This window comes from Daucus carota, chromosome 1 (genome assembly GCF_001625215.2).
Source record: "Daucus carota subsp. sativus chromosome 1, DH1 v3.0, whole genome shotgun sequence".
Taxonomy (NCBI): Eukaryota; Viridiplantae; Streptophyta; class Magnoliopsida; order Apiales; family Apiaceae; genus Daucus; species Daucus carota.
The window spans coordinates 3,929,198-3,944,931 of NC_030381.2; the positions used below are offsets into that span (position 1 = coordinate 3,929,198).

Below are 15,734 nucleotides of genomic sequence, written 5' to 3' on the forward strand. Positions count from 1 at the left end.
TCTGCAACAGTAGCATCCCTACCACATATGTTAATAATAATAAATTAAATCAAGAATAAAAGAACGACAAAGGCAAGTACGCTCTGGACCCCAACACAGAAATAAACACACCTTGGATGATCCAAGTACTTTATCCTTGTGGTGATAATACCTTGGATCAGTGTTGTAAAAAGCGAGAATCAGACTTAATCGGTGAAGTTATGGAATAAGGATTAATCGGAGATTAATTGAATTGATCAGGTTTTAATCGGATTGATCGATGATTAATCAGAGATTTAATCAATTGGGCGAGCTATGGAACATGGATTAATCGGTGATTAATCGTGATTAATCACCGACTTTTACAACAGAGCCTTGGATGGTCAAGTACTTTATAATATCTGCCGAACTAACTGCCGGTTTTTAATTAGGAATCTCCATAACAGGAACATAATTACCATTAACAAACAACTTTTAGCATTTATAACTCAGATTCTGACTGGGTGGTGCTTTGTAGCTGTAATTTGTACAAAAAATTACATTACACCAAAAGACTTTTCTGTGTAACTGAGAGCTGATTTTGGACGGATGGCAAAATCAAAAGAAAAGAAAAAGAAATCATCTAGTAAAATGAAACAGTGTGCTAAATTAACAGTGCACAATAAATAAAAATCAAATACATCACAAAGCTTGGAATCAAACACTACTAATTACAAAGCTCTTAAACCTATCTTTAGCACATATACGAGTTTCCTGAAATATACAAAGCATACGGAACAGAACAGGAGAAGAAATAAAGAAGAGATGATACAAACAGTAAGGGTGAGACCCGACGAGTGAGATAATACAGCAGAAGTCCCTGCAATGAAGGCTAGCATCATGGCTGCAACCGAAACAATATTGAACGCTATAGCGACGATAAGCAAGGATTCTACCACTGATATCCTCTGGTACAGTGATGTCAAGAAGTAGAGAAACAGCGAAGAAAGTGAAAATAGGAGAGCCATTGCATCTGTTACCATAAATGTCTTAAAGGCCGTCTTGTGTATAAGCAGGGGAGACCCTTGGTTTGGACCTTGATTGCCGTCGAAACCACCTGGCATGGCAAACCCTGCTGTCAAGGCAATTGTTGTTATGAGGGCAGCCACTATCATATGGGTGTTCACCATTTCTTTGTTGAATTTTTCACTTCCCACGTCACCACTTTCATCTTCACCTCCCATTGCTTTATCTTTAATCCACTCTGTCAAAAGGTATCTGTTGTAGGTTTTATCAAGTGTTGCTCCAATAAGTGCCTGGACGATTGTCAAGTAATGTTGAGTAAGTATACAAATTAATTTTATTTAGTAATAGTTCTAGTTGAGCGTATTCTTTCCCGTTTTTCTTGATATTTTATTCTCCATGTAGATATATGATTATCAACATGGAGAATAAAAAATAACAATATGTATCGTGTAAATAACAATGTGTTTTTAAACACAACAAAAATATATATTAATAACTAATTTTGAAATGATATGAAACGTACCATTGTGAATGTTGAATATTTCTAACTAAAAAAACTCAAATTTATATGAATCATGCAAATACTAATATGTTTTTGAGCCCAACAAAAATATAAATTAGTAACTAATTTAGGTACGAGATAAACTAGCTGGCAAAATTAAATAATTTTAAGTCCATGATAAGGAATTTGAGCTCCAAAATCAAAAATAACAATTAATTAAGGACAGTGTAAATATCAGTGGTGTAAAAAGAGGAAATTAGACTTAATCGATGAAGTCACGAAACAAGAACTAATTGGGGATTAATCTGATGATCAGTGAAATAATCTGATATTTAATCAGTTCAGTGAATTACGGAGAAGGGATTAATCGATGATTAATCACCAACATTTAGAAAAAATTAAGATAATTAGATAGTAGTATAAAGCTAGCCCTTGAGTCACATAGTAAAGTGCACTTACCTCCTCATCGATCAGGGTTCCATTTTTTTTTCCTTGCAGCACATCTGCGGGAGTCCAATTCGTGTTATCGACTGCATCCCAGTCAGCTTTCCAAATCCAGTCGTGTCTACCATCAAGCTCCGGAACATAACATTCAAATTTTGCAATTAGGTGAAGAGGGGTGTTCCCTTCTTTATCTTTTTGATTAAGAAAATCAATCCTCAAACGACTAACTTCTTCACTTGAGAAGAAGAATTTAAGCACGGACTTCTGGCGTTGCTTCACGGCAATATGCAAAAAATTCTGACCATTCTCGTCTACAGTCTCCAAAATATCCGGCACTGTAAATACAAGTGCATTTATCACACTTACACTTCCTTTGTATGCTGCTATGTGAAGAGCTGTTCTCTTATGTTTATCCGTTAAATACGCCACAGATTGATCTGCCTTCAATAAGTATATAACGGATACAAAATTATTGTTGTTTGCCCCGTAATGCAATGCCGTCCATCCGTTATTGTCCGCCGACTTTATAAGATCTTTGTTCTTTTCCCCTAAAAGTATCGAGCATTCTGACATAACATGATGAAGAAATATATAACTATTAACGAAAAAATGGAGAAGAAGAAGAAGTTGAGGGCATGCATGATGTTCCAGGTGAAACTGAATGTAAATATTATGAGATACCGATTGAGCACTAATAAGAAATCGGAAATTAATCGGAGTGAAAATCGGTTATATTTTAATATTAAAATATTATTTAAATTTTGTAATTATTATATTAGTTATTTAATTAATAATAAATATATTTACTGTATCATAAATTCTATAATTGTTTATATTTAAAACAATATTAGTATTTTAATTTTAATAATATATTACATATACTTCGATTAAGAAAAATGTATAAAGATTTAATCTGATTTCAAAATTGAGTCGGTCGGCCATTTGTAAGGGATTAATCTGTCAATTCGGAGATTTTGAAAAAACTGGATATCGATAGAAATTTAAATAATATTAGCTATTTAATAATAAATATATTTACTATATAAATAAATGATCGAAACGGATATTTGGCATAATAATATTCAAATTGTCCGTCTTTTAATGTAAGCATGCCTATGTTAACAAATTTAATACTGCCTCACCCCATCAATTGTATACTCCCTCTATTTTTCTTTAGAGATCACACCTATATTCATCAGGTGCTGTGACCGCATAATATAAAATAATATTTCTGAATTTTTCATTTTCTTAACTAAAATATATAACTAAAATTTTGATTCATAAAAAGTTTAAAAAATAAAAACTTTTGTAATGCATATAAATGACTAAAAAGTTCAAAACACAATTTGTATACAAATAAACGGGACATAAGATAGCAGATTGTGCAGGACATACCATATCCCTCAGCATTCATCAAGCTAGCATGTAAAGCCGTTCTTCCATCTGGCCCTTCGTAGGTTAGCGATTCACAATTATTAAGAATTACTTTGATCACATCCGTTAAACACCTAAACGCCGCCAAGTAGAGTGGAGTTTCATTATGCTTATTCTGAGGATACGAGTAACTCGGATCTTCTTTTACCAACAGTTCAACCACATCCTTGTGATTGTATCGAACTGCCGCGTGCAAGGCCGTCTCCAGTTCCAAGTGATTAGCTGCTCTAATCAGATTTTGAAGGAGGGTAGGTGATGTGTTTTGAACCCAGGACTTGACGGTACTAATGAGTGCTGTAACCGCATCATAGTGTCCATTTCTTGCGGCTAGGTGAAGAGCAGTATCGCCTCTTGAGTTGACCTGCAAGACTAGTGATTCATCGGCTCTGCTCAGAATCTCGTTCAGACATGCTAGGCTCCCTGTTTGGCATGCAAGGTGAAGCACCGTGTTATTTGCAGGTGTCAGTTGATCACGGACTGTAATCCAGTCGTGCTCCTTGAAGGCAACAAGGTTATTATCGCAGACAGCTCGGTACAACTCAGGATGCATATGATTCATTGTGTAGAGATGATTGTTTATATGATCACCTAACCTTAAACTAGTACTCATATTTATAGACACTGGGGCGCTCTTCTGGTACAAATATGTGCAAGTTGCGAATTTAATACGTAATATATTATGGTGGTGTTTGTTTACCACTTAAAAGCCCGACTTCTAGAGTTATAAGTTAGAAGCGTTTATTTGTACCGTTTGTATAAAAAGTCAAGAAGTACTCATAAAAAGTTAATCACGAATGCTGACTTTGTTTCGGGGGCTTCAACTTTTTTTCCAAACACTTTAATCACTCCTTAGGGTCGGTTTGGCGTTTGGGTGAGCTAAGACCTATAAGTGATAAAAGTGTTTGGGAAATAAATAGAAACCGTGAGACAAAAGCTAGTTATCGTAGCTTTTTATAAGTACTTCTTGACTTCTTATACAAACGGTGCAAATAAGTGTTTCTAATTTATAATTCCAGAAACCGGGATTATAAGCCCGTGACAAACACCCTACTCTATTTTTTTATTTTAAGCAGGAAACACTTATTTTATAAGCTCACGACTCACCCAAACGGCCCTATATATGACAATTCTCGGTGCTTTTCAGTTTTTAAAAAGTCAAACTGATTTATTTTTAAATAATTATTAAAACAATGATATATTTATTATTTTAGAAAATAAGTAATATATTGATACTCTTGGCCGGTATCTTTCAGTTTTTAAAAGGTTATATTGATCAATTTTTAAATAATTATTAAAAAATTATATATTTATTATTTAAGAAACAGAAGTTACATTTAAAATATGTTAGATGTACTAATTGATAATTTTTTTTATTTTACTTTTACAATTATATAATGTATATAAATAATAAAGGGAATAAATAATGGGTCATGTATTTTAGAACAAAGGGAATAAATAATTTCTACCTAACAATAATCAGTCGCCACTTTGCTCTCTAAAAAATATATATGCTCCACTGGGGTTAATTATTCTGATACTCATGTGAACATGGAGCATCTTATTCATATACTAACGTTAATCAGCAGTGAATTGAATTGATTATCTTAAACGTCACCTAGATGTATATATCGAAGACGTAGGTAATATTAAAATTTCAACATATCAATTATTGTCGTAAAAAAGTACGTTTGAACAGGTCTCCGGCAATAGTTAATTTTCTGGGGTACACCAAAAAATATATAATAGTTAATCTCCATCCTCTTTTACATATTTTTTTGGGAGAAAAAAACATGTCAAAAAATATATTTGTTTCTCTTTTCAAAGTATCTTTTATATGTATTTACACAAAATACTTTTAAAAAATTTTCAATCGTGATCTAAAAATTTAAACTTAGATATTCACAACCCCCTCCAACTATGAACTGAAAAATGATTCAAAATTGGATAAATAATGATACCTGTTATAAAATAATATATTAAGTGATTGTCAAAAGCTTAGTCAAGAAGACTCGCAAATCTTATCAAGTAAGTTTGGTGAAACTTACTAAGGAAGACTCGCAAAGCTTATCAAGGAAGTCCGACGAAACTTACTAAAGAAGACTCGCATAGCTTATCGAGGAAGACTTACGATACTTACTCGAGAAGAATCGTAATACTTAACCTAGAAGTATTGCAAATCTTAGTTAGGAAGATTCATCAACCAACCTCTATAAATAGCTGGTTCAGTTGAAATGAATTCAATTCTGAAATATTCTGAAATACAACTACTTTCTCTCTCCATCTCCTATTCTCTTTATACTTTCTAGAATAGTTTCCTTTTCTTATTTTTGTATAGTTTAATAGTATATATTACAAGATTTACAACACGTTATCAGCACGAGACTCTGCCGAACTGAGATATGCCAAAGAAGGACTCTGCCAAACTGAGATAAGTCAAACAGGTACATCATAAACAGGTACAATCTAACCAACTCTAAATACTGCGACTTTCACAGAAATAAGGTACGATCTATCTCTACTCATTTTACGATTATTACTATCGTTATAGCTTATGACTTTACTATTGCTTGATTTGTTAATGGCGACAATGCCGTTAAAACTTTTTAGTTATATCATACTGTATAGATATTAAATTGTTTTTGTATTAACTTGAAATATTGATAGGTCATGTTTTAAATATTTATTTTACATTCAGAATGACGAACCTTGTAAAATTAGAATTTGTTTCCTTGGATGTTTCTGGGAATAATTATCTATCTTGGTTCCTTGATGTGATATTACACCTTAGTGCTAACAGCCTAGGACACTATTGATTTAGAAAATAATCCCCATTGTTTAACAAAATGTCAAACCAATTATCTTTCTAAGACATCACATCCATGAAGACCTAAAATCTGAATATCTCATTATCAGAAATCCCCTTACCCTTTGGAATAATCTCAAGGATAGATTTGATCACCAGAAACCTATTCACTTACCATCTGCCCGTTTTGACTGGTTGATTTAAGGTTACAAGATTTCAAATATGTAGCTGAATATAATTCTGTTTTTTTTTTCAAGATAAGCTCAAATTAATTTTGTATGGTGAAAATATTATTGATGCTGAAATAATTGAAAAGACCCTATCAACTTTTCACCCAAATACTATGATTTTGGCACAACGATATAAAGAGCGGAGTTTCCAAAAATATGGTGCGATGGTATATCTCCTTCTTGTGGTTGAAAAGAATAATGAGTTGCTATTGAAAAACCATCAGATTCGTCCCATAGGCTCTGCCCAGGTACCTGAAGTACATAACACGTCATTCCTGAAGAATGAACGTGGGAAAGGGCATAGAGGAGGACGAGGTTATGGACGAAACTGTGGACGTTGAAATTTCCATAGTCGGTTTCGAAATCAATATCATTCTGGCCACCTGAAGGGGCAACGTGATGGTTAAAACTCAGGCCACTAGAAATGACAACGTGAAGTGCCAAAAGAAAGGCATCCAAGAAGGAGAGAACCGAGGCATACGTCATTGGTGCGGATCTGAGGGACATTGGCAATGTACCTATCGCACACCTAAACATCTTGTTGATCTGTATGGGTTATCCAAAAGAATAATGGAAAGAGAGTAGAAACAAACTTTTCTAATTATAATCTAGTTGATGAACCAATCAATAAGGTCTCAAATGAAATAGATATTGGTGCTAACCTTTATTATGGTTGAGAGGACTAGACTTCATACGTATTGTCTTGCTTTACTTATTACCTTTATGTTTTACTTATTTTCTTTATCTGCTTGTTTCATGTTGTTGTTTGGTATACTCGGTGTGTTTTTAAAAGATGTTTTTCATTTATATATGTATAGAGATGGAAGATATATGCATTATTGATTGCACAACCACACACTATGTTAAAAACTTAGAAATACTTTCACAGTTGACTAATAAAACCAACTTACATGTCTGGACGGTATTGGGTACATCATACATAATAGAGGTTTCTGAGAAGCTAGTTTTATTCTGCCAAATAAGACGCACATAAGATGCTCTATACTCTAGAAAGGCAACTAGAAACCTACTAAGGTTTAAAGATACTCGTTTGTAATGGTTTCACGTTGAAACTACTGATGAGAATGAAAAAGAATATCTTCTCATCACCTCAAACACCGTTGACAATAAAAAGGTCTTTGAAAAATTTCACTCAATTTCTTCAGGATTATATGTTACAAGAATAAGAGCTATTGAATCTCATAGTGTCAACATTCCCAAAGTCACAAACCTAAAACTACTTTTCCCTTGGCATGAAAGGCTTGATCATCTAGGAATATCTATGATGCGTCATATTATTAAAGAATCTAGAGGACATCCTTTTATAACTCAAAAGGTAATGCCCAAGGTGAACTTCCTTGTTCAGTATGTTCCTTAAAAAGTTTTGATTGTCTGATCATTCCTAGTTAAGCTTCAAACTGAATCCCCGAAATTCTTAGAAAGAATTCAAGGTGACATTTGTGGTCCTATTCATCCATCTTCTGGCACATTTAGGTACTTTATTGAAGCGTCAACTCGATGGTCCCTTATATGCCTTTACCAAATTACTTGCCTTAATAATCAATAGAGTAAAGAGCTATGTGAGCTACAATTATTTAGTATCTTGTCAAATAGTAGTTCACAAATAAAATCGAATCATATGATTGTCATAGACAATCTTTTGGTTAACTGGTCATTAAAAAGATTTTAGAGATACTAGTGGGGGACTTTTGATAATTGAAGAATGTGCCCTTATTGCATTGTCACAAAGAACTACACTGAGGCACAATAGTATATATGCTGGTTTTGATTCTTCGTTTAATATAAGGTATCTAGAGCCATTAACTGGTGATATTTTTTCTGCTCAGTATGCTGATTTTCATTTTGGTGAATCTATATTCCCTATATCAGGGGGAGAAAATATTTTGCATAAATTATGTGATATCTTCGAATGCATCAGTTTTGAATTATATTGATCTACTAATAATATGGGTCATAACTTCAAAGAGTTATTTATATGCAAAATATTGATAATCAATGCCGAATTCTTTTAGTGATTTTTAGACATATTATCACACATACATGCTATTAATGCTTTGGTAAGGATTGAAATCATGATTTATAAAGCAATTTTTGAAGAATTGGTTAGAATATAATAAGCACGCCGGAAGCGTGGGAAATCTATTCGTACATATGATATTGTACTGTGAAATTACAAATTGATTATACTTGCCCCAGAAGTGGCAAGCTTTTTGATATATACCCTAAAAGCGGTATTACCCCTTGTAGAGGTTATTCTTTTATGAAACGGAAATTAATTAGACTTGCCAAGAAGTGGCAACAATTCCATAAAATACCCCAGAAGTGGTATTACCTCCTGAAGAGGTTTGAGCCCCTGAAGTGGCTGAAACAAAATTCCTAGAAATGGGATTATCTCTGAAAGATGATATTGTCCCAGAAGTGACAAATACATACCCCAGAAGTGGTATTGCCTCCTGAAGAGGTTCAAGCCCCTGAAGTGGCTGTGACAAATCCTCCTGAAGAGGAAATTGCCCCAGAAGTGGCACATGCCCTAGAAGTGGCAAATGCCCCAGAAGTGGCAAATGCTTCCATGGAAGCAAAGGTACCTGAAAGTTATGAGATCTCTATAATTTATGTACATAAAGGGAAATTATTGGATCGTGAGAGTACTAAGATTGATGATGTGTATGTTTTTCCGTGATATGTGATATTATTATAAACTCCGATCCTAAACCACAAAGTGTGGAGAAGTGTCGACAATGAGATAATTGGATCGTGGGAGTATTGAGATTGCGATATGTATGCAATATTATTATGAACTCCGATCTTGAACCACAAAGTGTGGAAGAGTGTCGACAATGATATGATTGGCCAAAATGAAAAATTGCAATCTAGGAAGAATTGCAATTCTTGCGCAAGGTAAATGTATATGGACCTATAGTTTAAACACCAGCTGGTGAAGCCCCTGTTGGGAATAGATGAGTATTTGTATGAAAATGAAATGAGAGATGAAATTGTGAGATATAAAGCTTGGTTGATAGCCCAAGGATTCTCTCAGAGACCTGGATTTGATTATTAGGAAACATACTCTCCTATAAGGGATAGAGTTACTTTTATTTCCAAATGGGTATAATTTTAATCACCAGGAAATATACTCTCCTGTAATGGATGGAGTTACCTCTCATTTTATAATGAGTATGGCTTTGGAAACACGTCTGATGGACGTTGTGATAGCATACTTTTATATATCACTTAATAGTGATATTTTTATGAAAATCCCTGAAGGATTAGAGATAGAGGACACTAAGCCTTGACATTTATATTATGTTATATCCCAACGATTATTATATGGTTTGAAACAATTTGGTCGTATGTGGTACAACATGCTTGGTAAATAATTATTGAATGATGGATATGTTAATCACCAGGTATGTCTTTGCATTTTTATTCAACGTTCACCAACCGTTTTTGTTATAATTGTTGATATGTGGATGATTTGAATATTATTGGTACTTTTGAAGATATTACTAATGCTATTAACCATTTGAAAAATGAGTTTTGAAATGAAAGATCTTCGAAAGACAAGATTTTATTTAGGTATACAGGTGGAACACTTATCTTCAGGCATATTTGTTTATCAATCAAACTACATTGAAAAGGTCCTTGATCGGTTCTAAGTGGACAAAGTTCATCCACTAACCACGTCAATGGTTTGTCAATCACTTGAGGTTGAAAAGGATCCCTTCCGTCCTAGAGAACAGGATGAATAAGGACTCGAATCTGAAGTTTCCTACCTTCGTGCAATTGGAGCCCTTATATTGCATTTGTTGTGAACCTGTTGGCGAGATTCAATTCTGGCCCAACTAAAAGATGCTGGATACATGTCAGATCTTCACTTTGGGCGATTACAAACAAAGTTACTGGAAATTCATGAAGCAAGCAAATGATGTATTTGGTTAAGACAACTCAAGAAAAGACATATCTAAGGAGATCGAACAAAACACATATTGTCAGAATTCTTCTATACTCAGGAGTTTCAAGAAAATGGTGATATTGATGTACAACAAGTTCGTTCATCCAATAACCTGGTGGATAAACCTGCAAAGTCATTACCGACATCAACATTTGAGAAGTTACGAAGTTATATGGGTATACGAAGATTAAAAGATCTACTAGATCAAGATGTCGAAATGTGAGTAATTTAATTCAGGGGGAGACTGTACTCTTTTTCCTTCGACAAGGTTTTTATCCCACTGGGTTTTTCCTTGCAAGGTTTTAACGAGGCAGACAATCTCTATGATAACTCGCATTTGACAATCAAGGGGGAGTGTTATAAAATAATATATTAAGTGATTGTCAAAAGCTTAGTCAAGAAGACTCGCAAATCTTATCAAGTAAGTTTGGTGAAACTTACTAAGGAAGACTCGCAAAGCTTATCAAGGAAGTCCGACGAAACTTACTAAAGAAGACTCGCATAGCTTATCGAGGAAGACTTACGATACTTACTCGAGAAGAATCGTAATACTTAACCTAGAAGTATTGCAAATCTTAGTTAGGAAGATTCATCAACCAACCTCTATAAATAGCTGGTTCAGTTGAAATGAATTCAATTCTGAAATATTCTGAAATACAACTACTTTCTCTCTCCATCTCCTATTCTCTTTATACTTTCTAGAATAGTTTCCTTTTCTTATTTTTGTATAGTTTAATAGTATATATTACAAGATTTACAACAATACCTTTCAAATTTGGATTACTACGCTTCACCGGTACAAATTTTTACGAGCTGAATTAGGAAGAAATATTGTATGCAGCATGCCCAGCCAAATTGTGCCAACAAAAAGACTTGTTGGTAGTATATTATCCACTTGGGTTGAGTGGCACAAAGACACAAAATGACTTTTCTGCGACAAGAAAATAATATTACGTCTGATTTAATATTTATCAGAAGTATCGAGAGCAACTTCAGCATACTAGTACTATTATTTTTAAATTAAGTAACCTGACATCTTAACAGTATTTTAATCATTCTTAAAATTAAACTATCTATTCAATTCATAGTTTTTAGAAATGAAAAGTTATTTTAATTCTTTTTCCCTCTCACTTTTTTAATAAACCGCACTAATTATTTCTCTTCATTCTTTAAATAAGCTCCACAAATTCTATTCATTTCTTTTTCCATTTTATATTACTTTTTCATCAATATATCTTATTAAAGTATGGATTAATTTCTTTTATGTTCATAAAAATATTAAAGTACTGAACCACATGATTCTTCACCTGACAGAAAATTACAATATTACTTCTAGCTAGGGTAATTAAGTTGGCCGCAGCCTGCCTCTGATGGGTAAAGTGTGCATGTTTAGCATGAAGAACATTGCAGGTATGAACTTTGTTCATGAAAACAAACCTTGATTAAAATCATCTGCAAGTACTGGATATGTTCTTTCTTCTTCCATAACTTCGATGGTTTTCGCAGTGAAATCGAAATATTTTGCTATAACTTAATGACTTGTAATTTTTAAGGCCTGTAATTAAGTTAATTATTATCAACTTCACTGATTTTAATGTACTAGCTTTACTGTAAAAGATAACGAAAACTATGCTGAAAAATAAAATAGAGAAAAATTGTCTTAAGATTTTGAAAATATTAATTATCCTCCTAACGAATGCACTAATCCATAACAACAACAAAAAATCCAATTTAAAGCACAAGTAGCTTTTCCTCACATAATGCAAGACCAACAACTTTCAATCAAAAACTGAACTCCACCCTTGAACAAATAGGTCTGATTAATAACTCATTTTTTAAGAAAAACCTGTGATTTCGGTCTTTATCTTAACCTTTGCTTGTATCAGTAGAGTATCATTCACTATGAAGCCACTGGCCTTACTTTTAAGATCACTCAACAACAAGAACTCTGCAGGACCCCAGGATTTATTTACGTCACTAGTGAATTCCGTGGGACTAGTACTGTACCATCTGTCTCCCCCTGAAACGAAAAAAATTTGAAATATATCATTATACCATTGGTCTGATCCTGCTTAGCATTCTTTATTTGAAAGTAAATGTCTACACAGACCTGCATATTCACGATAATGATCAGATCCTTGATTCTTTATGAGCAGCCAGAACTCTACCAGAACTTTTTTCCCCGATGGGGGGGCCTCGACCAACTCCAGAAACAAACCCAAACGGTCTTTAACACAATAATCCCCGTTCGGATATAGCCTTAAATGCCTTAATCATGCAATACAACGAAACAAAGTTCAAAAAAACGAAGCAATTACTGTCAGGGGGAGTTTGAATCGTATGTAGAACGAGAATCAAGCGTATGGGAATGAGAGACATGAGAACGGATATCTCAAGTAGAGTGTAAAATATAATTTAGACTCCAAATGAGATTGGGGTTCAATCTACATACTGATACATGAATTTAAGATTCCCGTTCTCGTTAATCGGATTGATTAACCATATACTTAATTTAAATTTTAAAATGAAAATCTTAGAGCCCCTGCAATAGCTTTAACATGTTCTTGCCAATATACAAAAACAAATTAAATACTCCCTCCGTTTCAAATTAGATGTCCACTTTAAAAAAATCACACAGTTTAAGAAAAGTGATCTTTTACAAATTAGTTGCATTAAATGACTATAATATGGTCGATCTAGGAAATATAAATAAGAGATATGTGGAGTAGAATTGGCTTTGGAAATATGATTTTGCATTGAAAGTTGAAGGTGGACAACTAATTTGAAACAAATAATTTTTCCAAAAGTGGACATGTAAATTGAAACGGAGGGAGTAGTATATTTATCATACTTGAAAGTTTAGCAATTCCCAGAATATATCAATAAATCATCATAAAAAACTTACCACTTGCTTTTTCCAACTGTAAATTCCTCTGAAATGAGATTTTCACCGTTAAGCTTTTCTTTGCAGACTCTGGAAAACTCACATACTTTCCAGTCGAAAGTGACTTCTAGGGGATCCTCAATCATCTTTATAGTCTCACCTATTCCAGTATCTTTAACCTCAAAAACTTCGACGCCAAATACACAAGAATCATCAATAAGATAACCATTTGCTGCAGCATTGAAAGTCTCTAATGTTATCAATCTGTCAAAACCACTTTCTTTCTTGGCGCGATGAAACCGTCGAATTTGATGCCTCGGCTCATCTTCAAAAAGAACCACACACAAGAAGACACAAATCACTTAATAGCATGCCAGCAGATCAGAACAGAAATATAAAATGACAAACAAGGCCAAGACATAAATTAATTAAATAAGAATGTCAATGTCACAATAGCAAATTTTTCGATACACACACCTTGAATGGTCAGGTATCGATCCTTATTGTGATCAAACACAAACATCTTGTAAGTTACATTTGCCTCCCAACCAAGAGGAAGCGAGTCTGTCTTCTCTATGGCTAAGTAAAGCGATATATGTCCTCCACCCCCTCTTCTTGCGTTTCCATTCGGGTACAAAATTAATCTCCTGCAACCAAATATATACAATATATAACAATATAAATACTCAAACACTATAATCTAGCCTACTCTACATAATTATATGATTTCAATGTAAAAAAAATGAAATAGTAGTACCATGTGTAACCACTGGCCTTAAACATTGCAGATTCATATTTTTCAGCTCCTATATCAACAAGTGATGATTAAATGAAAAAGATGAATGCACAGAAATAATGGTGATGAAACTAGAGACAACTTTCCAGACTCTTTTGCTCAAAGCATATTGTTTTCATTCTGAATAACTATGGTGCATACTCCTCAGCTATATGCTGATAGGATGGAATCTTTTCCTAACAACCTTGTACTACTACTTCCATAATTGCCTTTAACAGATGGCATAATACTAGAGTCCAGACAAAATAACATAACAGCTAGAGAAAGGAAAAGACAATGACAATAACGGTAAATAAAGTGCTGCAGATAGGTGGCTGACTAGGCATTCTGTGGACCCTTCCTTCATTACTCCCCTTCAAGCTGAGCTGAAGTTTTGACAGAAGCTCCAAGCTTGTGTAGAAGACTATAATGCTGTTTAACAGAGAGAGGTTTGGTGAGCACATCAGCAATCTGCGAATGAGATGGAACATAGTGTGTAACAATTGCTCCAGATTGAACCTTGTCTCGAATGTAATGGCAGTCTATCTCAACGTGCTTTGTGCGTTCATGGAGCACAGGGTTTGCAGCAATTGAGATAGCTGCCATGTTGTCACATTGAAGAACAGTTGGTGGCAAGTTTGTGAGTCCCATATCTTGCAACAGAGCCGTAATCCAAGTAATTTCGCAAGCAGTGAGAGCCATGGCTCTGTACTCCGCCTCAGCAGTGGACCTTGCAACTATGTTTTGCTTTTTCGATTTCCAAGACACAGGAGAATGTCCCAGAAAAATACAGAAGCCTGTTGTTGACCTTCGAGTGTTTGGGCAGCTAGCCCAATCACTATCGCAATAAGCCTGGACTTGTGCTGCAGATGAGGATGCTAGAAGTATACCTTGCCCTGGATTGCTTAGTAAATACCTTAAAATTCGTTTGCCAGCCTGCATATGAACTGTGGTGGGGCTTTGCATATATTGACTCAACACATGGACAGGGAATGTGATGTCAGGCCTCGTGATAGTTAAGTAAATAAGCTTGCCGATGAGCCTCTGATAGGTGTATGGATCAGTCAAAAGATCGCCCTTTGTATGACCTAACTTAAGATGAATATCCATAGGCAACTTCAGAGGAGTGGCATTGTGCATGCCAAACTCAGTTAAGAGATCTTTGGTGTACTTCTTTTGAGACAGAAAGAAGCCTGCATCTGATCTTTCTATTTCAATGCCCAGAAAATAGCTTACATCTCCGAGATCTTTCATGTGAAAAGAACCAGACAAGTATGTCTTCAGGTTAAGAATGGCTTCATTTGAATTGCCGGCAATGAGAAGGTCATCAACATACACCAAGATAAGTGTGATTGAGTTGGAGGTTGCTTTTGTGAACAGACTGTAATCTGTTTTTGATTGAGTATACTCCAGAGACAGAAGCTTGGCGGAAAGTTTATCGAACCATTTTCTTGGGCTATGCTTCAAACCATAGAGGGACTTGATGAGTTTGCAGACCATAGTTGTATGTGCAGGGGTGAGAGGATGATCGTAATCAATTCGGCTGCCAAGTCCCGTATATCCCTGTGGGAATTTCATGTACACCGTCTCTTGGAGGTCACCATGCAAGAATGCATTGGTGACATCCATTTGAATAACTATCCAATCTTGCATTGCAGCAACTGCTAGTAAGGTTCTGACCGTCGTGAGTTTAGCAACGGGAGCA

At 34.6% G+C, this 15,734-nt stretch overlaps 2 protein-coding genes across 2 annotated transcripts; both read right to left on the reverse strand.

Moving 5' to 3' along the window:
• Positions 1-605: 605 nt before the first annotated feature.
• LOC108196845 (ankyrin repeat-containing protein At5g02620-like) lies at positions 606-3,958 on the reverse strand. Its single transcript, XM_017364309.2, has 3 exons — positions 3,326-3,958; positions 1,946-2,496; positions 606-1,274 (listed from the first exon to the last, which is right to left on the reverse strand). The coding sequence occupies exons 1-3, from the start codon at positions 3,921-3,923 to the stop codon at positions 690-692; spliced, it is 1,734 nt and encodes a 577-aa protein (XP_017219798.1). The 5' UTR covers positions 3,924-3,958; the 3' UTR covers positions 606-689.
• A 9,313-nt stretch (positions 3,959-13,271) lies between these two features.
• LOC135149949 (ubiquitin C-terminal hydrolase 12-like) lies at positions 13,272-14,037 on the reverse strand. Its single transcript, XM_064086237.1, has 3 exons — positions 14,012-14,037; positions 13,732-13,901; positions 13,272-13,579 (listed from the first exon to the last, which is right to left on the reverse strand). The coding sequence occupies exons 1-3, from the start codon at positions 14,035-14,037 to the stop codon at positions 13,272-13,274; spliced, it is 504 nt and encodes a 167-aa protein (XP_063942307.1).
• Positions 14,038-15,734: the final 1,697 nt, after the last annotated feature.